General features: G+C 36.7%; 1 protein-coding gene across 1 annotated transcript in view; it reads left to right on the forward strand.

Moving 5' to 3' along the window:
• The first annotated feature begins 574 nt into the window (after nucleotides 1-574).
• The window catches only part of IQCM (IQ motif containing M), a 452018-nt gene continuing 425874 nt past the window's right edge, over nucleotides 575-26718 (forward strand). The window contains 1 exon segment of the mRNA XM_034661734.1: nucleotides 575-742. Within this exon segment, the coding sequence (XP_034517625.1) occupies nucleotides 575-742 (168 nt within the window).

The following is a 26718-nucleotide window of genomic DNA, read 5'->3' on the forward strand; positions in this document are numbered from 1 at the left end:
AGCCAACTGTTCTTAAAAACAACTTATTGATGTTTAGTGATCAGAAAGATGTTTTAAACATCTAAATTCTAAAATGATACTTTGATAATTATGAATGGGCAGTTTTACCACTTTAGTTGCTTTTTAGGAAGGTGACAGCATTGTGCCAGAAGCCCTAGTTAGGACTGGGATGCCCAGAGAAAGGTTAGTGTTGTATATAACTGGATATTGTGGAGTCAGGACATAGTTGTTGTGTAGGTGTGTATAATGCGTGGGGTGTGTGAGATGGGACACACATAGGGATTTTCTCATTTAAAAATAATGCAGTCTGGTAAGCACTTGTGCAATACAGCGTTCAATTTTAGGAATGGACTATGGATGTTAAGTAGGAGGTGCTTTTAGTAATTTATTTAATCCTTAACGGCAGAGAGGTTGATTAATTTGCCGAGGTCACGCAGCTAGTTAATGGTAGAACCAGAATTTGAACCCAAGTAACCTGGCTCCAGTGTTTGTGCTCTTAACCACAACTCTATGTAGTTTCTAAAGGACACTTTCAAAATGGTCTTATTTTAAATCCTTAAAAGAGACAACAGCCATGACAATGGCTTTCAATATCAAGAATCCAGTATTAGAAGAAGAAAACCTTTTTGCCCTTTTCTGTGTAGGATGTCCTTGTTCTGTCTTCCTCACCAGTCCCATTCCTGCTTCCCCTTTCAAATCAAAACCCTTTAGCGGTAGAACTTCCAAAAAGCTTTGGGCTTGTGTAAGCAGAGGGGACTTGTGTGCAGTTTCTTGATGATTATCAGCATGTTCATTGTCATTTTTTTTTAGAGCAATAGATCCTTAGACATAGTAAGGTCTAAAGAATAAATATTTTAGACTTTGCAGGCCATTTGGTCTCTGTCACAAGGATTCAACTTTGCTGTAGTTGGGTAAAAGCAGCCCTAGACAATACATAAATGAATGGGGCATGGCTGTGTTCCAAGAAAACTGTTTACAAAATCAGGTGGCAAGCTGGACTTGGCTTGTGAGCAAGGCTGTAGTTTGCCAACCCCTGATCTAGATCTTTGAGTAATTTCTGTATCATTTTCCTGAATAATGTTAATGTATATCAACTGCATGCTCTGTGTCAGGCACTGGGCAAACACATTAACATGTGGACTCATTCAATACTTACACTAACTCTATGATGTAAGTACTTTTAGAATCCTGTTTTACAGATAAGGAAATCAAAATGTGCAGAGTTTAAGTTACGTATCTCATAGGCTAGGCAGAGCTGGGGCGTCAGAGACTTTGCTGTAAAATACATTCTGTTAATAGGTCAAAACAAGGTTATTGTTTTGTAAGTATCTCAGTATTATTTTATTTGGATTTCATTACTCATTCTGATACACTTGGAAACTTATCTGTTACTGTTCCAGTTATCCACATTGCGTTTTGAGATCTAGTCTGCGGTTTTTGCTTATTGGCTTGACATTTCTAGCCTGCACCTTTAAATTTAAATAAAAATCCTGATTGCCCATTTTGCATTTGATGCTTAGCATGTAGTCATTAATATTTATATAAGGCTTACAAAACCCTATCTGTTTATGGCTGTGAATATAAAAGATCTAATGACTTTGAAGAACACTTAAGAGCAGTATCCAAGTATTTAGGGATAAGTGCTTTTGGAAACACTCAACAAAACTATAGTGAGAGCTGCAGAGACAAGATTACTTCTCTCTGCAAAAAAGGACTAAAGACAAAAGACCATCCTGGGAACTTGAGGTTTCTTTTTTTTTTTTTTTTCTCTTTTCAAGTATGCACGTGCCAGCTGAGAAAGCTGGAACAGATCAAATAGAAGGGTGTAATTCCAGGGGCACGACTGACATCCTTTGTGAGAATCTTTGGTCTTTCACCAAAGCATAGTGGCTCTAAATCTGACGTCTGGTGAATCTTACAGACGCAATGATATCATTAAGCAAGCAGGCACTAGAAATCATCAGGAAATAATTTTTATATGCAAGAAGATATATGTTCTTTTGAACATAGTGTTTAAACTTAATAAAAAAGGAAAATTTACCATACACTATAAAATATATCTAAAAGGAATAGTCATTCTATTTAGAGTGCAGGGTATTCATAAGAATGTCAGAGTAAAACTTACTTATGGTAGTTATTTTTTTGACTATGGAAAAGTTTAAACAAAGGCCTCAAGGAATATGACAAACCATGTTATTTTTGTGCCAAACATTCTTGGTTTTAACCTTTAAGTAGTATCTCTGTTTTCCAGTAAAAACAAAAACTAAAGCCTGGAGTGTAGAACCCTGCTTAAGGCTTTGTAATAGATCAGGACAGAGGTGCTGACTGAATCTAGGTTTCTTAATGTTTTTCAGCTTCTTATATAGCTGGATTAAACAAATAGCTGATAGAGAAAATTAAGTCATTTTAGGCAGAAGTTTCTGGCAGTTTTCCCCTTTGTTATTTTTTTTTATTCATTAGAATAAATAGCATTATGGAAGTTTGCTAAGCATTATAACTATTTCAGTTTTTGAATGTATACTGAAGTTATATTATCCTATTCTCTTTATAGCCTAAATATATTTCACTGCAGAAACTGACATTAGATGAAGAAGTCACTTTTGCCCGCTGTCATTAGGTCACTAATACAATACAATTCTTGCGAACATCAAAATAAAGAATCAGAGAATGTGAGAGATGAAGGGGAGTTTAGAGACTTTCTAGTGTGCAAAGTTTCTTAGCTTCAACAATAGTAGCATTTTGGACTGGATGGTTTTTTGTTTGGTGAAGTACAGTGTTGTGCTTTGTATGGCATTTACCCCTGGTCTCTATCCACTTAAATGCTAATAGTCCATCAACCAACAATCCCCCCAACCCCGGCCCAGTTTCAGTTGTGACAATAAAAAATTCTCAGTATTTCCAAAGCTACCTGGGGATGGTGGAGTGGTAAAATAATGTCTTACTGATATTTTCTGAATTAAGAAACTTTTCCTCATTTACCTAGTTAGTATCGTAGCTAGGTCTAGTGTGTCAGAGGTAAGAGTAAACAAGGAATGCAGTTATGGATGTAATTTAAAGCCTGGCATTAAGTAGAATTGACAGACATAAAACTTTTATTTAGTAAGTTTATTCATGCTTTTATGGTTCTTTCTATTATGTTTAGTTCTTCTTTCTAGGACCTTCAGATTTTGCTATAGTCAGGGGTTGCAAAGTCACTAAACACACTGTTTAATTCAGCTTTTTTTTTTTTTGGCAGCAAGACTTTCTCAATGAAGGAAGCAATGTGTTGATTTACATTCTAGTGCAAGCTCCTATCTCCTCACTATCCTATAGCAAAAAGTTCACAGACAAGCACCAGTCTGTGGTCCTCTGTTTGATAGTGCTAATATAGATGATCAAGGCTCTAAGGGGGCTCCCTATCCAGGCCCCATTTCTTACCTTGGAGCTTTATTTTCTGCCTGACATATTTACAAAGCACATCATATTATTAACTGTACTAAATTGATTAGCTGCAAATAATTCTTCGTTAATTCTCTGAAAATTTGTATTTACATCCTTACAACAATGTTTAGGAAGAGAGATGTTTTGAGACAGGTTAGTCTTGTGATGGCATCACTGATTCTTTCAGAAATTGATTAATTCCATAAATATATATAAATTCCATATATATGTATATACATACACACACACACACACACACACACACACACACACACACACATATCAGAGAGAGAGAGAGAACTAGGCTGAGAAGGGAGGTAGGCAGCCAAAAGGGGTGGGGGTACTTCCAGCAAGAGTGTTTAGTGGAGAGAAGAGTATGTGCAGATTCCAAGGAAGGAAGGAATATGGTGGGAATGGGAAGAAGTTTCCTGAAGCTGAGGCTAGAGTTCAAGGGGAAAATGAGGCCTTGGAAGAGTAACAGAAGGCAGATGGTGGAGAGCTTGTAAGATAAATTAAGTAGTTTTGATTTTATCACAAGGACAGTGGAAAGCCAGGGATGATTTAACAGAGATTTAACAAAGAATATCTATCAGAAAGCTGTTTCCATGATCCAAAAGTTTGCAGTTTTTTTGTTGCTTTCATCTTAGAACTGGTCTTAAAAGTGACCTAGGAGAGAAGAACTAAATCATAATTATGAGGATATCAAAGAAGTTATTTTCTAACTATATGAGTGTTGTGGAACGATGCCAAGCTAAACACTGATCAACATCAGATCGCAATTTTGCACAAATACAAGAGGATATTTGGTTCAGAACCTAACCGCCAGGAAAAAGATCTAGGAATGTAACCAGATCTTTTAGGCAGGAGAGAAAAGCAATGGTTTCTAAATTCAACTTAGAAAGCTAGTGGCCACAGTAATTTCTATTAGCATTTGAATAAATAACCTTAGCCCTAACTAGAGCGTGCACATTTGGAAAACAGTCACAGTTTTGGAGAAAGCTGCTGTCAGTTCAGTTTTTGTTCTGCTGATGGAGCAATCTGTTCCTGTTATGGTGCCCTGCTACCTCGATGAAATGGAGAGATTGCAAGCTGTACAATTGGGAAACCAACAAAGTCAAGCTGTCCTGACTTTTCTGGTTTAGCCTTTGAATTGTCAACTGAGCTATTAACTGGGACATGTTTCACACGGGAGGAGGCCCATATTGCTAACCCCCTAACGTAGAATGCTTATTACTTTTCCCCGATTTAATTAAACATATGATTGTTCTATGCAATATGAAGAGAGTATGGCCATTGAGTCAGAGGATGACTACAATAATATCTTGGTGCTCTTTGATGAAAAACCAGAGTGTATGTGACAGAGTGGGGGCTGGCAATAACTCCTGTCATTTTTCAACTTTAAAGAGTAAATCTGACTGCTTCCTTTTGTACTTCATGTAGATGACCAAGACAATGAGAACATTATTAATAGTAAATTCTAGTTAGTAATTTTCCCTGAAGCTATTGGACAAAATTCTTTTTATATCATGAGCTAATAAATAGGAATCTAGTATATTATGCATGCTGCCTCTCAGACTTTGAAAGCCAGGAAGTTTTTTATTATATGTTAGAAAAAATACCATTTTCAGGATTATTTTGGGACATGTATATGGTAAAAGTACCATTCAAAATGTTTTAAAATAAATGTTAAATATTTGGCACAATCTTTTGAGATGCTTAGTTAAACACAAGGACTTCTGTGAGTTTTTGCACTAAAATATCAAATTCTTTTCAAATGAAGGTTTGAGGACAATTATTTTGGTCATATTGGCTTTGGTAGTAATTCTATTCATTCAATGTGCTTTATTTCCTGGCTATTTATTTATTTATCTGTGTGAGAGAGAGGGAGCGTGTGCGTGTGGGGGGGGAGGGGCAGAGGGAGAGAGAGAATCTTAGGCAGGCTCCATGCCCACTGTGGGGCCCCACGTGGAGCTCGATCTGAGGACCCTGAGATCATGACCCGAGCCAAAATCAAGAGTTGGACGTTTAACTGACTAAGCCAGCCAGGTGCCCCTATTTCCTGCCTTTTGAAATACCTTTAAATGCCTTTTATTTTTTATTTTTTATTTTTTTAAAGATTTTTTATTATTTATTTGACAGAGATAGAGACAGCCAGCGAGAGAGGGAACACAAGCAGGGGGAGTGGGAGAGGAAGAAGCAGGCTCACAGCAGAGGAGCCTGATGTGGGGCTCGATCCCACAACGCCGGGATCACGCCCTGAGCCGAAGGCAGACGCTTAACCGCTGTGCCACCCAGGCGCCCCTAAATGCCTTTTAAATTTGATTCTGAGAAAATTAAAAATGTATGTGATAGAGATTTTTTCTTTTATTCAAAAAATAAAAAATCTTAGTAATTTTCAACTTAGTTGCATTCCAGGTATGGGTTTACATTAAAAAAGATCTTTCAAAACCTGTATGTTTTGTTTTTCTTTTTTTGTGGGGGTTAGCAGGTAATTGTTAGGCTATGACTGGAACTTTAAGCAGTAATTGTCATTCTGTCTACATGATTCTTGAAGATAATAGGGGAAATTTCTTCACTGGGAATGGAGCAAAGATGTTGTAAGTATAAAAGTTGCAGGGTGAAAATATTTTAATGCCATACTTAAAAACTATGTTAAAATAGGAGTGGAGGAATTGGCTATGGTAGGGACATGTCTTTCAAGATTGACAGAGGGCTTAGAAGAGAGCACTGAGGATATCAAAGACTTTTTTTTTTTTTTTTTGGTGGATAGTGGGTGTCTAGAACTAGCTACATTTTTGGAGGAAAGAGGAATAAGAGTTGGATATGAAGGGGATTTGATTTACCGTTCATGTTTTTTCACTCTCACCTCAGTGGATATTCTCCATATCTTTCCAGCTGTTTCCTTTTAAGAGGAAAATTTCTAATTATTATTTTTTGGCTCCATAACAGTTATGCACACTAAATATGAATAGTTCAGGCAGACTGATAATAGTTAGGGAATTCGGTAAATAGTTTTCCCCAAACTGAGATATTGGGCAGTCTTCTTTTGATTTCTGTTATTGCGGTGAATTAGTAATATTGATTCTCAGACTCTATCATTATTAAGCATTTCTCCATATAGTTAAATCTAAGTATTTTTTTTAAAGATTTATTTATTTAGAGAGAGAGTGTGTAGGGGTGGGGAGGGCAGAGGGAGAGAGAAAGACTCTCAAGCAGACTCCCTGCTGAAAACTGAGCCCAAAGTGGGGCTCAGTCTCAGGACCCTGAGATCATGACCTGAGCTGAAATCAAGAGTTGGATGCTTAACCAACTGAGCCCCTCCATATAGTTAAATCTAATTGCTTTTTAAAATTCTTGTTTAAGATTTCCCACAATAAAGATTTTTTTTAGATTAAAAACATTTTTTTAAGTAATCTGTACACTCATCGTGGGGCTCGAACTCATGACCCTGAGATCAAGAGTCACACACTCTTCTGACTGAGCCAGCCAGGTGCCCCACCCACAGTAAAGATTTTAACATATTTTTTCCTTCTCTTTCTGTTCTCTCCCAATTTCTCAAGTTTCTCAGTTTTCAATGTGTAGTATGTGCAGTGAGTGCTGAGCTAGCCACTTCTGTGCTTTGAACATGATTTTTACCCTTTCTAGACCCTTCTTTACTCATCCAGAAAATAAGGAGATGAACTAAAGCAGTGTATCTCAGTGGGGATTATCATAAATCAGGTTTTGTGCAGGCAGACTCTGAGAGGGAGACTTCAGTGCACAAGATTTACTGGTAGATGTTTGCAAAAGACACTCCTGGGAAGAAGTTAGGATGGCAGGATGGGGCAGAAGGAGAAGCCGAATTGCGGTAGGATGGCCCTGAGGTCTCAGCCACTCCTACAGGGAGCCACAGAGAAAGAAAGGCCCAGTGGAATTGTCCCAAGTGTTAGCAGGCCTTTGCATGCCTTTATCTGCCAGATATTACCTACGGGTTCCTCCTGGGAGGTGCAGTAACTTTGAGCAATGCCCAGTGAGGAGCATAGCTGTGAACCATAAGCAGACAGTATTCCCAGCCACGGGGGGATTGGGCTTGAAGAGAGGTTCTGGGCAGAATACCAGCTTCTACTACTACGAGCACTTTGGGCAGGACAATTCTTTGTTATGTGGAATTAGCCCAGGCATTGCAGCCCTGTAGTATCCCTGGCCCCACCCACCAGGACCATGAAGCATTCTCCACATTTCCAAACAACCCCTGACACTCTGATTTGAGGATCATAGGAGATCACTAGGCTGAAGCATTGCTCAGTCTACTGTGGATCTAACATTGTTGTTTCTGGATGAGTAAGTATATTTGGGATGAGAGTACCACCTGATCAAAGAAAAGATATGGCAAAAGAATGAGTGTATTATGCCTCAAATAATGCTGTGCTGGGCCTAGTTGAATATAAATAGTTCTGGGGAATTACCAGCTCAAAGGGCATGAAGATTTTAAAGAGTGCTGCTGTGTGTTGCTGTGTGGAGTGGTTGGGCCAATTGATATTCTCCCTAGCTTTCTAGCAATCATAAACTTTTACTATTTTCTCTCTATTAAGTTGAATCTCTGTAAATTTCATTGTAGACGGAGTCCAGCAAGATAGGTAAGAAGTGGCAAGATAAGTAAGGAAGCTCGTGTACGGCAAGCTAGGCTACTACGTCTGTTTTTATCCAGGTTTCACTAATGCTTCCAAGAACCCCTCTGATAACAGGAGGAGAGCCAGGCAGAAGGGAGCGGGAGATTGCTGGGCCCCTTATCTACAATTAATGTTTAAGAAAAACCAGAACTCTTAAAAGAGATAAGGATTTATGGAGAAGAAAACGGAAATTTTTAAATACTCACTGTACAATTCAAACTCTCTTGATGGTAAACCTTTATTAGATTAATTTAGATTAGTTTAGATTAACAGGTTTGATTAGTTCAACGCTGTCTTTTTAATATCTATTTTGAGTTTAAAAAGAAATATCTGTGGTTAGCCTCATTTTGTTCCCAAGGGGCCAGCTGGTGCTGGGTTTGGCAGCTTCTTTGGAGAAAGACTCAATGAGTGTGGAGACTAAAATAACAAATTTGTTTTGATATTGAGTGATTCCAGAACACGATTTGGGACTTTAAAAATTGATTGCAGAGGTATCCAGCTATTATCTGTGAACAGAAAAACCTATTGTTTTCCACATTTATACACAATTCTTGATATGGTCAATTTTAGGATCCTTTATTTTCCCCCTGTTTATTTTTATTTTCTGTAATTATAGTTCATCCAGTAAATAATTAATTTGCCCTCATATTTTAGTGTGTCAGCAGATAATGATGCTTTTCTACATTGGTAGAACACGAGTCAGCCAGTCAACAGCATATGGTGGACACCAACACTGAGTGACCCATGTCACTTGAAAAACAAGTTGCTGTGTGAAGAAACTTATAATTCTACTTTGGAAAAAACCTAAAATTATAAGGGCTAGGTTAAGTATTTTGTATTAACTGCGTCCCTTGATTTTATATTTTTATAAGTGACTAATCAATTATTCTAAATGTAAAAAATACTAGGAAGGTAGGTGTATTTTGCTATAATAGCAATCCCCTCCCCCCCCCCAGTATTCTGCTATAAAAACAGATTGGTTTTCTGTAATTAATGTTTCTGGGTCTATTAAAATAGGTTGGTATTTTAATCTAGGTTCTTTCATTGTAAGAAACTTAAATAATTATTACAAGGTCAAAACACATTTATTAAAGACAAATTAGGAATTATGGAAACAAAAGGAAGAAAACAAAATATATTCATAATCCAATCATTTATAGACAACCATGCTTACATAAACCTTGGTTTATATTCTTCCAAGCTCTTTTCTTCTTCTTGGTTACACAGTTCCAGACTTTAAAAAAATGCATTTAGTTACATATAAAATGTATTATATTATTAATAATTATTTCCTAGCCTACTTTAATCAAGTCTGTCATGAACAAATTTCTAAATTTGGATCCACTTTATTTTCTAAACAAATGAATGACATTTCATACTATGGAAACACTATAATTTGACCAATGAATTGAGGGACATTTATGTTGTGTTAAATATGCCATTTTTGGTAGAGCATGATGATGATAATTAACAATACTGTATTATATACTTGAAAATTTTTAAAGGAATAGATCTTAATGTTGTCACCACACACACACACACACACACACACACACACGAGAATTATAATTATGTAAAGGAATAAAGAGGGACATGTTAACTAATCTTATTGTGGTAATCATTTTGCAATATATACATGTATCCAATCATCATACTGAACGATCAACATACTCAAACTTATGTATGTGATATGTCAATATCTCAGGAAAGCTGGGAACAAATTAAATTTAAAAAGCCATTGTTTTAAGTAATTCTTCAGAAATACCTTTGTATATAATTCATTGAATGCTTGTTAGATTAGTTCCTTAGAAACAGTCCTAGCAGAATTGCCACTTTTTTTTTTTTAAAGATTTTATTTATTTATTTGAGAGATAGAGACAGCCAGTGAGAGAGGGAATACAAGCAGGGGGAGTGGGAGAGGAAGAAGCAGCCTCCCAGCGGAAGAGCCTGACGTGGGGCTTGATCCCAGAACTCCGGGATCACGCCCTGAGCCGAAGGCAGACACTTAACGACTGAGCCACCCAGGTGCCCCTGCCACGTTTGAAGGCATGCACATTTTTGTATTTAATACAGATTGCCAGATTTCTTTCCAGAAAGGTTGTACAAATTTACATGCCCATTATCAGCCTATAACCTTCCCCATCAACACTGTGCATTGACTATCGTATTGACTTTTTACAGATAGGTGATTATCAGCTTATTGTTTTATTTACTTATTTTTATTATTTATTTATTTATTTATTTAAAGATTTTATTTATTTATTTGACAGACAGAGAGACAGCCAGTGAGAGAGGGAACACAGGCAGAGGGAGGGGGAGAGGAAGAAGCAGGCTCCCAGCAGGGGAGCCTGATGTGGGGCTGGGTCTCAGAACTCTGGGATCACGCCCTGAGCCGAAGGCAGACGCTTAATGACTGAGCCACCCAGGCACCCCCGCTTATTGTTTTAATCATTATGTTTTGATCATTAATGAGATCGAATATCTTTTCTTTTACTTATTGTTCATTTGCTTTTCTTGCATGAATTGTCTCTTTATGTCTTTAAGTTTAAACTATAGTGTTCATCTTTTTAAATTTAAAGTACTTTATTGGTTAAAGATATTAATCCTTTATCATGTGTACTACAAATATTTTCCCCAATAATTTCTGTTTGTTTTTAAATTTTGTTTATGGTGTATTTTCTTGAACAGAAGTTGTAATTTTTACATGTAAAAAAAATTTTTTTTTAGAGAGGGAGAAGGAGAGGGAATAGGGAGGTGCAGGGGGAGAGAGAGAGAGAGAGAATCTTAAGCAGGCTCCATGCCCAGTGTAGAGCCTGATGCAGGGCTGGATCTAACAACCCTGAAATCATGACCTGAGCTGAAATCAGCAGTTGGGCGCTTAACCTACTGAGCCACCCATGCACCCCTGCATGTAAAATCTTTTAATATTTTCCTTTATGATTTCTCAATTTCAGTGCACGCTAGAAAGAACAGTCTCAAGATAAAAATATTGTAGTTTTTATTATTTAAAATTTTTTTCCTAAGATTTTATTTTTAAGGAATTTCTATACTCAACATGGGGCCCAGACTCACAACCCAGAGGTTGAGTTGCAGGCTCCACTGACTGAGCCAGCCAGGCACTCCAATATTGTAGTTTTTAAAATATGCTATTGGATTTAACACATAAAACTTTCTTGCTTCTGGAATTTATTTTTGTGTATTATGGTGTGAGGTAGTATTTCTTTTTTTTTCTAAATAGAGGGTAATTGTCACAGTTATATTTGTTTTATAATTCATTCTTTCCCACTTATTTGAAATTGTCTTTTTATCTTCCACTTAGTTCCCCACTATGTGTAAATATACCTAGATTTTCTGTTCTCCTCCATTTTATATGTTTACAATAGAATAAGAGAAGATTTGATCACTTCCATCTCTTACGAGAATGAGTCTAGTGCTTCATTATTAAGGATATTTGTTTTTGTGTTTATTTGAAAATGTTTTGATCATGTTGAAGGAATTTCTATCTTTAATAAAAGCTTAAACAGTGTATCATTGTATATGTCAATTTTTTTTGAAATGCATTTTTCAGGATCTATTGGAATGACCCAATTGTTATTCTTATTTAGTCTTGTACTAAAATGATTTTTATTGATAATAGCCTACTGTTTCACATTTTTTGCACTCTTAGTATAAAGACTACATGTTTTTGATGCTATTTGTAAGTAAGTTGCTGGATATAATTTTTTTTCTTTTTTTAAAATATTTTATATATTTACTTGAGAGGGAGAGAAAGAGAGCATGAGCAGGGGGTGGGGCAGAGGGAAAGGGAGAAGCAGGCTCCCTGCTGAGCAGACCCATGTGGGACTGGATCCCAGGACCTGAGATCATGACCTGAGCTGAGGGCAGATGCTTAACCAACTGAGCCATCCAGGTGCCCCTGGATATGAATTTTTAATATTTTACATAAGAGGCCTGTGTTTATATTTCTTTTCTTTTCTTTTCTCTTTTTTTCTTTTCTTTTTTCTTTTCTTTTCTTTTCTTTTCTTTTCTTTTTTTTTCTTTCTTTTCTTTTCTTTTCTTTTCTTTTCTTTTCTTTTCTTTTCTTTTCTTTTAGATTTTATTTATTTATTTGACAGAGAGAGAAACACAGAGAGAGAGAGGGAACACAGGCAGGGGGAGTGGGATAGGAAGAAGCAGGCTCCCAGCGATGAGCCTGATGTGGGGCTCAATCCCAGGACTCTGGGATCACGCCCTGAGCAGAAGGCAGACGCTTAACGACTGAGCCACCCAGGTGCTCCCTGTGTTTATATTTCTAAGCAAAACTGACACACTGTTTTCTGCCTTTGTCATCTTTTTGTTAGGTTTTGATACCAAGGTTTTTTTTTTTTAAGATTTTATTTATTTGAGAGAGAGAGAGCAGGAGCAGGTGGAAGGATAGAGGGAGAGGGAGATGCAGACTCCCTGCTGAGCAGGGAGCCCGATGCTGGACTCCATCCCAGGACCCTGGGATCATGACCTGAGCCAAAGGCAGATGCTTAACTGACTGAGCCACCCAGGTGCCCCCCAAGTTTATCCCTGATTCAGAAAATAAATTTACATACCTTTTTTCTTTTTTCTATAATCTGGAATTTTTGAAATAATACCTTAATTATATCTTCCTTGAAAAATTGAAATAATTAATGCAAGAAAGTGCTGGTCTGACAGTTTTTTGAATCTAGGTCTGTGACAACTTCCTCATATTTTCCCCATGGTTTTAGTTTTTTTTCTCTTTTATGTGGTCAATTTTAGTAGTGTGCATTTTCCTGTAAGAATATCCCCAGGTTTTCAAATTTTTAGCATGGTAGTGTTCAAAATAGTCTCTTAAACTTTTTTTTCAAAATCTTTGTGTTTCTGACTCCTTCCCTTTCTGGGTCAGCAGACAGCATGTTAATAGATGAGAATATGGACATAGGGGCCACACTGCTTGGACTTGAATCCTAGCTTCTCTGTTTATAAGCTGTGTGACCTCAGGTAAACTACTTTATTTCTCGTGCCTCTCCAACTATAAAATGGTGAAAAAAGTGGTTCCTACCTCGTAAGGTTGTGGTAAAGATGAAATGAGGCAATATATGTGAAGAGTGCTTTAGAATGGTGGCATTTATCAACACTCCATAAATGTTTATATTATTATTACTTATCCCTAATTTTGTGGATATTCCCTTTCTCCCTTAAAAATATTAGACTAGCTGGTGGTTTATCTATTACATTTGTTTTATCTTATTGTCTTCCATTTTACCTTCTACACTGATTTCCTCTCATTTTTGTCCTTTTACCATATATATCTTTATAAATTACTGCAAATGTAATAAAGGATTTGATAAGTATAGTTTAAAATGCTTAAAAATTTGATAACAAATACTCATTGCTTTTGAAGAAATTATAAAGTTATATACAGAATATGTTTGCAGCAGGTATACTTAGGAGATCCGAGATGCCAAGCCAGTATTCTTTTGCAGAATCCCAGATGCCAGAGTTCAGACTGTGAGGAAATCCTCTGGCTGGACGATTTTAAGGAGGTAGAGTTTTCCTTGACCTGACAAAGTCTATCCATCTCCTCTCCCTTCTGCCAAGTCTGCCGCTGCTATTGAACAGCACTTAGGGGTGCCTATTATACCTAGAGGAGAGGGTCTACCACCACTCAGCAGAAGGCCAAGGTAAAGCAAGCTCAGAGGAAGCTTTCTGATATGACTCTTATTCCGGTTCATTCTCTCCACCTTGACTTTCTGCAAACTGGGAGGTATTAGGCCTGGACTCTTGATGGCATTTGCAGTGATCCTGAGAACAGATCTGTATATATTTTCCTCCTTCCCCTCCAGTGCCTCTATTTTGCCAGTCTCCCTCGTGTTTGTCCCAAAAGAATTTCCTATCCAAGGGCTTGCCAATTTTGAGAAGGCCTTCCCTCTCCAAGAAAGGTCCTGTTATTGCAATAGAACCCCAGATTCTATTTTATTGCAGTAATACACAGATTGCAGGATTACCAAAGAAGCCACAGTGATTCCCTCTTTTTTATCTGCTAGTCAATGCAATGCCAAGTAGAGTATGTACGCTAACCGTATTGGGCCTGGGCTCTGATATCATTTACAGTGATCTTGAGTCACCCAGAGCAGTGTGCCTTCCTCTGGGACAGGGTAGATGATGGTGGGGTTTTCTTTCCCTTTCTGCTAACTTTCTGCAGACCCTACAGGTCTATCATACCAAGGAATGGGGCTTGGCAAAATAGGAGTTATGGTCTCTTTTATAAAAAATTTTTTCTACCAGCAGAAATTATGGTCTCAGGGGACATCTAGACAGAAATTTCTTACCTTATTTGAGACACTGTAGAATAAGAGTGGAGACAGTGGGGCAGAGAAAGAGGAAAAAACCCAACAATATAAGGATGTGTTATTAAGGTTGCTGCTATAGGCAGTGGGGGCACTCTTCCATCTGAACCTCTGAGAAGGGTGCAGAGTGCTTCCTAAGAATAGGAGACTGGAGCAGAATCCATGGCCTTCCATTACCTACTGGCTGAGAGCTGACCTCCAGGGTGTTGACTCTTCTCCACTCATCAGTGTGTCTGAATCCCCCTGTTCAGGGCAAACTGTCTGGACTTTTTCACTTTCTGCTTTTGCTTCTGGTTTTCTAATTCATACCCAAGTGTATTTATTCCTGATTTGTGAGCTTTGCCTGAGGTTTCCAGACCTTGTGGTTGCTCTTCCTGCTGAAGTGAAAATTGGCTTTTTCAGTCTTAATTCTTTCCATTCTCAGATATTATGGGAAAGGAACAAAAACAATTTCAGATATTGTCTTGGTGTTGTATACTTGCTTTGGCCATCCCACTTATTCAAGCTTGACTCTCCTGGAACCTGATTCTGCTGTTCATCTTTACTTCCTTGCTAAAACTTTGGTCTTATCCTAAACCCCTGCTTGGAGAATCAGATACTGATCCAGTGAGGGAAAGTAAGGTGCTAAAGGGAAGGTGTGTCTAGAAGAATGGTTAGCCCCACCTTGCAAGCTCTTTATGGGAAGCCAGCATTCAGGACTCATTATGAATAAAATCCACTGTATGCCCACTGATGCTTACTCTTGGCTTGCTTTTGTTTCTAGTACATCTCTAGGTTCCATGCCTCCAATTTGCTGCCTGTAACCTTGGCAACTTCTTAAATTTCTTTGACCTTTAGTTCCTGCAGCTGTAAAATGAGAATACTAATAGCTAATGATAAAACCACCTTAACTGGATTCTTATGGCTGGCATATTAGCTACTAGTGTTGGAATCTTGAGTTTTCCAATAGATTCATTTCCTACCCAGCAGTCAGAAAAGCTCCATGGCGGTTGCTCTCTGGGCCCTCATCAGAACTTAGGGCCAGCAAGGCTTGTAGGACCCAATATGCTGGCTCCTGCCCACCTTCTGTCTTTGCTTTTTGTCTTTTGACACAGAGATCCATAATTAACTTTGTAGAGTGTTAATAACACCATATACTTTCTTACATTACATATGTTTAGAGTGAGTTAATAACACCGTACACTTTCTTACATTACACGTGTTTAGAGTGTTTACATATATTGGCCCATATAATCCTTTGGAAAGATAGATTTTATAATATCCATTTTATAGCTTAAGACCAAAATCAAAATTAAAATGAAACAAACAACAGCAAAATCCAGTGTCTCTGAGTGATTACAAGCTAGCCTGAAGTTATGCATCCAGCAAGAATTCCAATCAGGGTCCCAATTCAGGCTTTCAAATTTAAGCAACTCTTCAAATAGTGTAGCTCTTCATTTTATCCTCTGGATACTTGGTCTGTTGTCCTAAGACAAAAAGCAAACAAAACGAAACACAACAAAAACCTCTCTATTTAAATACCTTTTTTTTTTTTTTTTTAAAGCTCATCATTTCTGTTCTCTCTCATTCTAAGCTTAGAAGCCAAGGTGCAAGTTTGGTAAATATATTACCTTGATTTGTTGCCCAATATTGTAACAACTTATTCCCTGTTTCCTCCATCTTGTGTTCTTGAAGGGATTTGCTATACTTTTGATTAATCTCTGAAAAGCCTAGAAAGAGATCAGCATCTCTTAACCACTTTCTGTCTCTTAGAAACATTTGTGGCAGCCAGGCCTTTCTCCACTTGTGGAGATCAAAATAAAACTACTTAAAGAATGGAATGCTTGAAAGCTTCTCTGACTTTATTTCAACCTTGATGACATTCTTGCTTGCTTTATTACCAGTTTGGTGTGGGGAATTCAACTAAAAGAAATTGCCAGATGTAAGAGAGATAGTAATTGCTGAAAAAGTGAAAGTTTGGGGGCTTCTGCATTTGGACTAACTCAAACTACTAGCCAGCCTTTCATTTTCAGAAACATTCCAAGGCATTTAAGTCCTGCTTTTCTGCAGTGTTCTTATCCACTGTTCTATTTTTCAGGTATCTGATGTTTATAGTTTTTATACTGAGTTCTTATGTAAAAAAGAAATCAGATGAACACATGCATGTTCTTCATTCAGAAGTCCCCAAAACCTGAAATCTTTTTTACAGTGTGCCCAGTGTGACATAATAGTGAAAAGTTACAAGTCAGTGTTGGTAGTGAATTATGACCAAGGTCACGGAAAACACATTGCTTTTTCTAGTGGTTGCATGATTATCAGGTCTCTGATGATAAATCTGCATCCACTGGAAATGCAGTTAACTTACCTTGGTGATTTTGATTTATTAGCCTTGCAATGGACAAGGTTGCCCATTTGTTAGTGCTTGTTTTATATTTGAATAGCTTGGAAGCATATAAATTTGAGGCATAGCTTAAAATTTGTCTAGTATTTCATATTTTATAGAAAGAATCTGATCAGAGGACTTCAACTTCTGTTATTTCTATTGTCACACTGTTCAGTTTTTAATATAGTGGGGACATTCGATTTGCATTTTAGAGCATCTTTCTTTGTGATCAATGCTGAAGTTTCTAAGAACTGGCAGAACTCTAATAAAAGCATGAAAATCATAGATGAATAATCAACTTCATTTGGAGAGTAAAAGTTAATTGGTTTAAAGGGAGGACATTGAAAAACTAGTGATTGGTAAGATGTATTCTATTTAAGCTTCTCTTTGAGCTTTTGTTAGAAACAGACATAACGGTGAGGGCTTTTATTAAAAATTATATTTAATTTTAATTATACAGAAGAGTCTTCTAGCATTGGTCTAGAAAGGCATAAATAAGATTCTTGACTGAATGAAAGGTTGTGACTAGAATGAGCACTTACGATATGGGCTATGAGTGCCAAAATGTAGAATAAATTCCAGGGCTAACCTGACCATAGAAGGAGTTATGTGTCAGCCCAAGTTCTCCTTTCTCCTTCCTTATTGCAACCTGAGGCATAACACCTAATAGGAGCTTTTAGCTGGGTTTCTCAGCCTCCACAGAATAGTCATTTGGGGCTGCATAATTATGGGGGCAGGGGAGTTGTCCTGTGCATGGTAACTATCTAGATGTTGGTTGCACTACACCTGATTGTGATAACCAACAATGTCTCCAGCCATTGCCAAATGTTTCCCCACCCTGGGAGTAAAACTCACCCCTGATTGAGGACTGCTGTTTGATGTTCATGTTGCAGGAAAGAGAGAAAAATGACCCTCAAGAAGGTATCCATCTCGAGTCCATTGGGGTGTGTATTAAAATAAGATGCAAATCACAGTATTTAAACCATTTGCTATTAAGCACAGTCAAGTTGAGCTAACCGTTATAACCTGAGTGTTATTTAAATATTCTAGATCTGGCAACTGTGTAACATTTGATAGTTTTGCATTTGTTGTTGCATTTGAATACAACATTGAGAATGATCAAATTTTTTCATGTGATTTAATACCTGACGTTTATAAATACTGAAGTTTTAATCATCATGGACAACTGTAATTTTATACTATTACATGATGTTAAATATTTTAAGAAATGAAAAATAAGGAAAGTTCATCCTTCAGTTAACTTTTATTGATTCTTTTAAATCTTACTTGTTGAAAGTGGAGTCTTCCTTCTGTGAGGCACTTTACTCTTTTCTGTGGTCAGATTTGGTATTCTTCACCAAGGAAGTTAGCCTGTATTCTTGTCTGGAACAGAAGGGATCACCTTGATATAAGTAGTTCTATAGTAACAGCCAATTATCATCACAAGGAAATATTCTGATTCTAGAATTCTTTGGGTGTCTAATGAAGGCAGACCTATGGGAGAAGAAGGAAATAACCACAGGATTGTCAGGATCTAGAAAACTGTCTCAGTTATTCATGACTTATTTGGAATTGGTTTTAAACAAAATTTTAAAGTTGGATAGTTACAGATTAAAAGAAGAATAAAGGAAGAATATAGGGATTGGGTACTAGCAAGCAACTGAGATCATTATTATATTGGGGCAGTGTTTGTTCTATACGTTTCATTGGAGCTAAGGCAAAAGGTAAGTAGCTAAGCAGTATCAGTTGGGGTAAGTAGTATTAATTATTTATTTTTTTAAAAAAAGCTTTTAAATTATTCTGCAAGGTACTTTTTATTTTTTATTTTTTTGTCACGGAAATTTGTCCAAAGAAATACATTCTTTTAGGATTTGACAAAATTATATTGATAGAGTTTTTTTCTTAGAGATGTTGAGATATATTGTCAACAGTGTTTTCTTTTTTATAAGATGGAAAAATGTTGTCAGGTAGCTCTCAGAGTTTTGTGCCTTATAGGAAGGAAAGCAAATAGCCTCAGAAGGAAAAAAAATTAAGTGGAGCCTACTAATATACCACTTTGTCTATGAAGATAATTAAGGCCTCTGGCCAATGTCTGATTTTAGGTAGCATTGCATCTTCATGCCAACTCAGTTATAAACTATATCCCCATGTAGCCTTGTGAGTTGATTCACTTATTTGGGGTACTTAAAAATTTTCACTTAAAATTTGAAGAATTTTGCCAAATTAAATACATTTAGTGTTAATGCTGAGCTGTTACAACTGTTGTCAACAGAGACCAATACTCCTTTGAGAAAATAAAATTATGCCATTTTTCAAAGAATGGGACACTATTATTTTTGTTGCTTTCCTTTAAAAGTCAGTTCCATCACTAAACAATCCATGTTGTTTAGATATGGACTTTTAAAGTGTACTTGGACACAGACATATTTAATCTCTAGAAATATTTGTACTGAATGAGGCATGCGAAAAATCCCAGATTTTAACTGTAATAATGTGATATAGATTTTAAAGTGGTAATATATAGGATCTATGTGAGTATTATACTTTTTTTTTTTTTACTATTGATGTTCTCTGTCCATTGGACCAAATTCTAATGATAGACCAACGAGATAGATCAGAGAACTTATTCAGAGAAATTATTCTCAACTGTTCCTAAGTGAAGTGGAACAGAGGCGAATAGTGATTGTTAGAATCACCAAAGTAATCATTCCAGACCCCTGGTTGGTATTTGTGATTTGCTATGAAAAAACCTGCCCTGGAGTTCTGAAAATGTACTCAAACTTGTTATGTTTACACTTTTGAAGTGATAAAGTATAAAGACATCACTTTGTCCATCCTTAGTAATTTACCCTATTGACTTAAGGCAATTAGCTTGACATAGAGATTGGGTGGTTCTTTTAGAACAGGTTGTGAATATAGTTCTGGTGATAAGAGATGATCATTTTCTAGACTGTTTCCAGTACAACATAGCCAATTGTATGTTTTCAAGGGGAGAAAGTTATAGGCTTCTACTATGATTTATAATATGGAAATATCAGCATAAATTCTTTTGGAGTGAAATTATATGATCATTAGCTGATGGAAATTTGCTCTTCACAATTTCCTCTTGGAATGTCTTGCAGTTTTGAAACATAATTCTCTGTATTTGAGAAGTTTGGGTAGTGTGCAAAATGTTTTATACTGATGAGCATTAAAGAACCTAGGACCCAGGCTCTGTTTGATTTTCTGTATCTTAAGCTTATCCAGAGTCTCCTGTTTATTTTTAGAAATGTGGAGGAATTCAGAAGATTCTTTTCAACTGCCTCAAACAATTTAGGCAACTCCTTCATGAAGCCCTAGATCCCAGCATGTTCCTAATGAATTGCAGATTTCCAGTTTTGGGATGTTTGTAATGAAGCTTTGGGGTTCTAAATGGGTCAGAGCAGATTTCATACTTTGTCATGTTGTGAGAAATTCTAAGAGGCAATCTGTGCTAAAGACTCCGGAATAATAATTTTGCCACCTGCTGGTTTCTCTGTTTTTCTAGGGAGAGGACTAACCAATGAGAGTTCTTTAAAGGTATTCCTTATTGAGAGATGGGTCAGTTTGCTCCAGCTCAGTATAAAGATGAGTCAAATAAGATTCTAATAATTTAATACGATTCTAATAGTTTAAGTGAAAACTGTTCTGTTTGGCTTAGATCTAGATTTGTTTTCTACTTAAAATTAAATGTGGAGGAACTGCACCAAAGAACACCCAGCACCCAGCTCAATTCTTTCTTAAACTTCAATTGATTTGGTTGGAGAGATGAAAAATTCTTAAATTACTTTGTTGATGATTTTCGCTCCTCTGTTTTGTCTTCCTGGAAATCCTGCTTTTTAGTCATTGACCTCCCAAACTGGTCTCCTACCTTTTGTATCTTTCCTCTCTCTCTCTCTTTCACATCTTTTTATCCTTTTTATCTACTTTCTGGGAGATCAGTCCAATTTTACCTTCTAACCCTTATACTGATTTTTAAATCATGCTTTTTAGTTTCTAATAGTTCTTTTTATGGTTGTTCTTTGAATGTTTCTTATTTGTGACATTTTGGTCTCTTGTATCATGAATGAGTTACTTTGACTTCTTGCTCTGATTTTTTTTTTAAGTTTTTTTTCCCCCTGAATAGCCTCTGTGTCCTACAAGTTGCTTCTTCTTTTTTTTTTTTTTTTTTTTTTTTTCTTAAAGATTTTATTTATTTGACAGAGATAGAGGCAGCCAGTGAGAGAGGGAACACAAGCAGGGGGAGTGGGAGAGGAAGAAGAAGCAGGCTCATAGCGGAGGAGCCTGATGTGGGGCTTGATCCCATAACGCCGGGATCACGCCCTGAGCTGAAGGCAGACGCTTAACCGCTGTGCCACCCAGGCGCCCCTACAAGTTGCTTCTTAAATAAGATGTTTGTTTTGGTTTGTCTTCCCTGAATAAGGGACTAAAAAGCTTCTTGGAAGCTCCAAACATTTTAGTAATGTCAAATTTAAGTTTTACTGTGGGAGACAAGAGTGGGTCATTGGTTGGGTTGATCAAACTCCCTAGAGAAATTGTATTCTAATCTCCTTTCTGGAGGAAAAAGTTCTGGCTGTCAGGCATCTGGCACTAGGAAAGGGGCTATGGAAGGAAGGTGTCTTAGCACCTTGTATCCTATAAGCACAGTTGCTTAATCTCCTTGTTTTCAGTAAATTTCCCATGTCCTCAGTTGCTTGGGATTTCCCTGATCTAAAGACCTTCTGTTTTACTCTTTTCAGGCTTCAGTGGTGGAGGTAGAAGTGGGCAGGGGTGAGGGGCATTGCCTAGTAAAGTGGAGTAGTGGAAGACATGCAGGTATCTGACCACTTTTCAAATCACTTTGGTCCAATCCTACTTATTTTAGGTTTCCCCCTGCCTGCCCCACTTTACTTTCAGTTCTAGAGAAACTGGTGTTACTAGTTGCCAAACATTTTGGGGAACCTGTTGTGTAGCTAGTTAGTTCTTGGCTTCTCCCACTGCCACTTAAGATTGAGCTTTCTTGGATCTGGTGGTTTAATTGCTGCTCGTGGACCTGCTTTCTGCCTTCCAAAACTTAGCTGCTATTGTTTTCTCTCTTATTCTTCCCCTTCTTTATGGGTTTGTGCTTAAAAAAACAGGACAAACTAGATACATTTGTTAAATATGCTGTCTTGCCCTGGAACACTGTACTCAATTGGATAGGAAGCTTTCAGAAGGCACATCTTAAATTAATGGTGTACAGGGTTTGGTGTGGAAAGTTTACTTAGAGGAATTTACTTTTTTAGCTAAAAGGAGAAAATATCAATTAAAATTTTCTTGTTTGGGGTGTAGTTATTGCAACTATCTCTTTCTCGGGTGGTAGTTTTTTAATTCAGCCAACCATGTGAGTTTTGAAAATTAAGACAAAGTATAATATTTTTATGCAGTGAAAAAGTTCACCAAGGAATAGGTATTGGTATAGCCTGACATTTCTGTAGAAAGGATCTTGAACCCAGAGATATTAATGCAGTTGACTCATAATGAGGGTCAAGCTGTTGGTTTTTACAACTGTTACAACAAAGTAAAATGCTGAAGACGTTTATCATGACCACAGAGGTCTGTGCTGTCACCTTGTTGTAGAGAAGGGCAAAATTTATAATTAGCCAGAGTGGAAGATCAGCTTCAATTTACATAGATCAAACTGGAGGCAAAAAGGAAACTGTTTCTTCTCTGTATTTTAGACCTGGGAGAAAGCAGGAAAAAACATACACTGTCAAACGAAGCAAAAGGGAGTTGTAATTACTTCTAACCTATTTTGTCAACAATAAACGTACGTTAGCATTTTTATTATCAGTGTTATTTCAAATTGGTGAGGTGGTTTTTAGCTAAATTTTAAGAGGGTACTCTAAATAATATTTGGGAAATGGTAATTTTTACCATCACTTGCATGTGTGTGTGTGTGTCTGTGTGTGTCTGTGTGTGTATGGATGATCTAGAAGGTAGGCTAGATGAAGTGAGAGGCTGAAATTTACCTTAAAGTTTGTAGAGGCTCCCCTGCCATTATATTTTCATTTGTGTCTCTGTAATATGTGGTTATATCATATATTTCAGGTGCTCACTCTCATCCTCCAATTAAAAGTTAAAAAAAACATGGGATTCATCTAAAAAGAATATCTGTAGGGTCATTTCCACATGACAGAGGATTTGACCTTTGTCACAGTGATATTTGGTGTTTAAGGATGGCTCGTGGGAATTTGATTCCAAGTTAAAAGAAGCATTTATATTTCTCAGTTCACCCGGAGGAGTAATAAACCATACTTCAACTTCTGAAGTCTGTTTCAAAGTCAAATGTCTTCCTTTGAGAGTACTTTGCTGCTCACTTATAAAACTGGAAAAGGGCATTTCAGTCAATGCTTTATTCTCCCAGTCAGGAACTGAGGCTGAGTTAGGTGGCCACCAACAGGGATAATTTAAGGGACCCTCAGAAGGCCCTTCTATCAAAACATATCTCATTGAAAGAAACCTATATATTTCCCACTACTTTTTTGAACTGTTTCCAATTCTGTCTATTACAGATTTACTTAGATTTTGGTCTCCTTTTTTTTTTTTAATTAAAATATCCTGGGGACAGTTGAGTAGCCCATTAATCAATCATTCATAATTCAATGTGGATTAGTTTAATTAAGTTGCTTTTTTCTAGTTAATGGAAGTTTTGATGGGGGTCAGAAAGAGAAAAAAAAAGTAATTTAGTCCCTGAGGTTCTTCAGTGTAAGGCAAGCCTGAGCAGAGGGCACTGAAGTGGGCTCACTTGACATCTCAAGGGCAACATGAGGGCACTGGATACTGGGATTGGGAAGATGAGACCCAGGAGCTAGGAGATGACTGAAGAAGGACAAGTGGGACAACAACAAAGACAAACTTTGAACTTTGACATATCGTGGGGCAGAATCATTTTCTATAATACAGGCCTTTAAGTTGGATACTGTGGAGGAATGGCTTTGTATTTTTGCTTGGAATTTGTGTTATGTTTTGTGTAGTATATACCTTAATATTTGGGGACAGAGAATGTAGACCCTTAAAAACAGACAAGCTGTATTAGAAAGATGCCAGAAAACATATATGGTGCTTATTATATTTTATTTATTAAATGTTTAATGTATAAGCAAACAAGTGTTTAATTCAATTAAACATTATTCATTAAACTTCCATTAACTAGAGGAAAGAATTTAAACTATTTTTTATTTAAACTTAAGGAAATAAATAATCAGGGTTATCAGACTAATTATTGTCAGAAGCAAAGCAGAGATATCAGAATTATTCAGGAGAGCAATTCAGCAACTCTTTGAAAGAAATATTTCTTTCAGAAATATATATTTTTTCTTTGTGTTTTGCTATGTAGCAGGGATAATGCAATGTAGCTGTGTCTTTGGTAGGCTTGCAAAATATTTTAGTTTAAACAGGTGTTTCTATTTTTCTTTTTTTTATAGCTTGCTCTAAATTGTCAAGCCTTTGAAATACAATCTATTTTAGGAATTGCTGGGCTTGTTCTTACGAAATAGCATATGTGAGTAGAAAAGCAAGCTAACTTATATTCTTGGCTAATCACACCGATGGGAAGCTGACAGCTATACTAGAGTCCAGACACCCCTATCACTTTTGAGTTTTTATCTTAATTACACATTTATTATCAATAAAGAAATAAATGATCTCATTCATAGCAGTTGGGCAAAATCAAATCTGGAAGGTCAGAAGCTACCACTTCATATGTAATAGTTAGGGTAACTATGATTTATCATCAAATCCAAATCAAGATAATCTTGAGAGTGAAAAGTGATGTTTAAAATAATTAAAGTTTTATCCATATGTTCTTTATTATGCCCAGTTTAAACTTTATAACTTCTGACCTCTCTTCAAGTTTAGTACTCTTCTGCAGTGTGCAATCCAGAAGTTAAGTACATCCAAAGAATTTTTAAATTACAGATATTGTCTTTTTCAGTTTTAGAATTTCCCTTTAGTTCTTTTTATAGTTTCCATTTATCTTCTAAGTACTCCATTTTTCAACCATCGTATCTTGCTTATATTGAATATCGGTATTTCCTGACTTCTGATGTTTCAACTTACAATTTTTTTTTAACTTCATGATGATGCAAAAGTGGTACACAGTCACTAGAAACCATACTTTGGATTTTGAATTTTGCTTTTTTCCCAGGCTAGCGATATGCAGTATTATACTCTCCCATGATGCTGTGCAGTGGCAGCCACATGATCACTAGGGTAAACAATCAGTACACACTTACAACCATTCTGTACCCACACAACTGTTCTGTTTCTTACATGAGATATTCAATACTTTATTTCAAATAGGCTTTGTTTTAGATGATTTTTGCCCAATTGTAGGCTAATGTAAGTGTTCTGACCATGTTTAAGGTAGGGTAGGCAGAGATACAATATTTGGCAGGTTAGATGTATTAAAGGCGTTTTCTTTCAGCTTAGGGTATTTTCAACGTATGCTGAGTTTATTGTGGAATCTAACCCCATCAAGGAAAATATGTATGTATTCTCTTGATTATGAGTTCCTTGTCTCTTTGCAGGTTTTGTAGTTACAAAAATTATATCTTGTCTATTGTTTATTAAAGTACAATAAAGTTTGAAATATCTACATCTATATATATGTATCTTTATCTTTTAATTTATTGTTTTTCTTTTTACTCCACGTTTTCTTGACTTTATCTTGTAGTTCTTTCATTGAATTTTAATTTCAGTAGTTTTACTTTTTAAAAATTTTGAATATAGTTGACACATGTTACATTTCAGTAATCATATATACATATACATTTTTAAAGATTTTATGTATTTATTTGACAGAGAGAGACAGCAAGAGAGGGGACACAAACAAGGGGAGTGTGAGAGGGAGAAGCAGGCTTCCCACCGAGCAGGGAGCCTGATGTGGGGCTTGATCCCAGGACCCTGGGATCATGACCTGAGCTGAAGGCAGACACTTAACGGCTGAGCCACCCAGGTGCCCCACATTTCAGTAATTATATTTTTAATTTCCCTTAAAATCTTGTTCTCCAATTATTCCTTTTTTCCTCCATAGAAGTCTATTTTTATTATATGATTGCAATATTTCTTAGACTTGTCTTGTGCTACTAATTTTCTTCAAATGTCTGGTGACGCATGGTTGATCATTCTTACTTGTTAATTGGAAAGTTTTATTAGCATAACTTGCTGGTGTAGCTTTCCTTTGCCATTGTATAACTCTGTGTCTGTCTGAGTATAAACTTTTGAGTAGGCATGTTGACCAGTAGATAGGGTTGAATTTAAGATGTGTACTGTATAAGTAATCATATATACATATATATTTCCTTTGGAGTGTAAGCCTTCTAAGGAAAAAAAACACTAAATTCTTTAGGAATCGGCTATATTGATGGTGTTTCTGCCACTTGTCAAAGTAAGAGCAAGAGGGACTTAGCCAGCTTTTCAGTGATTAGCCTTTCATTCAGATACCCTCAGTACTACTATACAATCTGTTTTGCCTTCCATGCCTCCAGGTTGTGTTGTTAGCCTTTCTGGGTCCTCTCAGGCAAATAGACCTCCTTCTGTGCAGTCCTCATCTGCTATCTCTGGCTTTGTCTTCACACATATCGTCACCCCAGTAATTCCATCTGCATCCTGTCATCTCTAAATCCATGAAACATTGTAGACCACTCAGAATGTACTATCTGCTCTGCTTTCATACCTCATTCATTTTTTTGCTGTTATATTCCCTTTTCTGCATTTTTAGATTCCTTTCAGTGTGATTTGAAATGGAGGAGAAAGTGTGCTCAGGCTGCCATCTTACCTCAGGAGGAGTACTCATTTTGAATGTTACGTTGTTGTTGAAATATTTATGCTTTTGGTTTTTTGGTTTGTTTTTAAAGAATTTTAGGGGCAATGAAAGGTTTAAGTATCTTCTGGTCCCTTGCCTCCCCTT

The sequence above is a fragment of the Ailuropoda melanoleuca genome, chromosome 5 (assembly GCF_002007445.2).
Source record: "Ailuropoda melanoleuca isolate Jingjing chromosome 5, ASM200744v2, whole genome shotgun sequence".
NCBI lineage: Eukaryota > Metazoa > Chordata > Mammalia > Carnivora > Ursidae > Ailuropoda > Ailuropoda melanoleuca.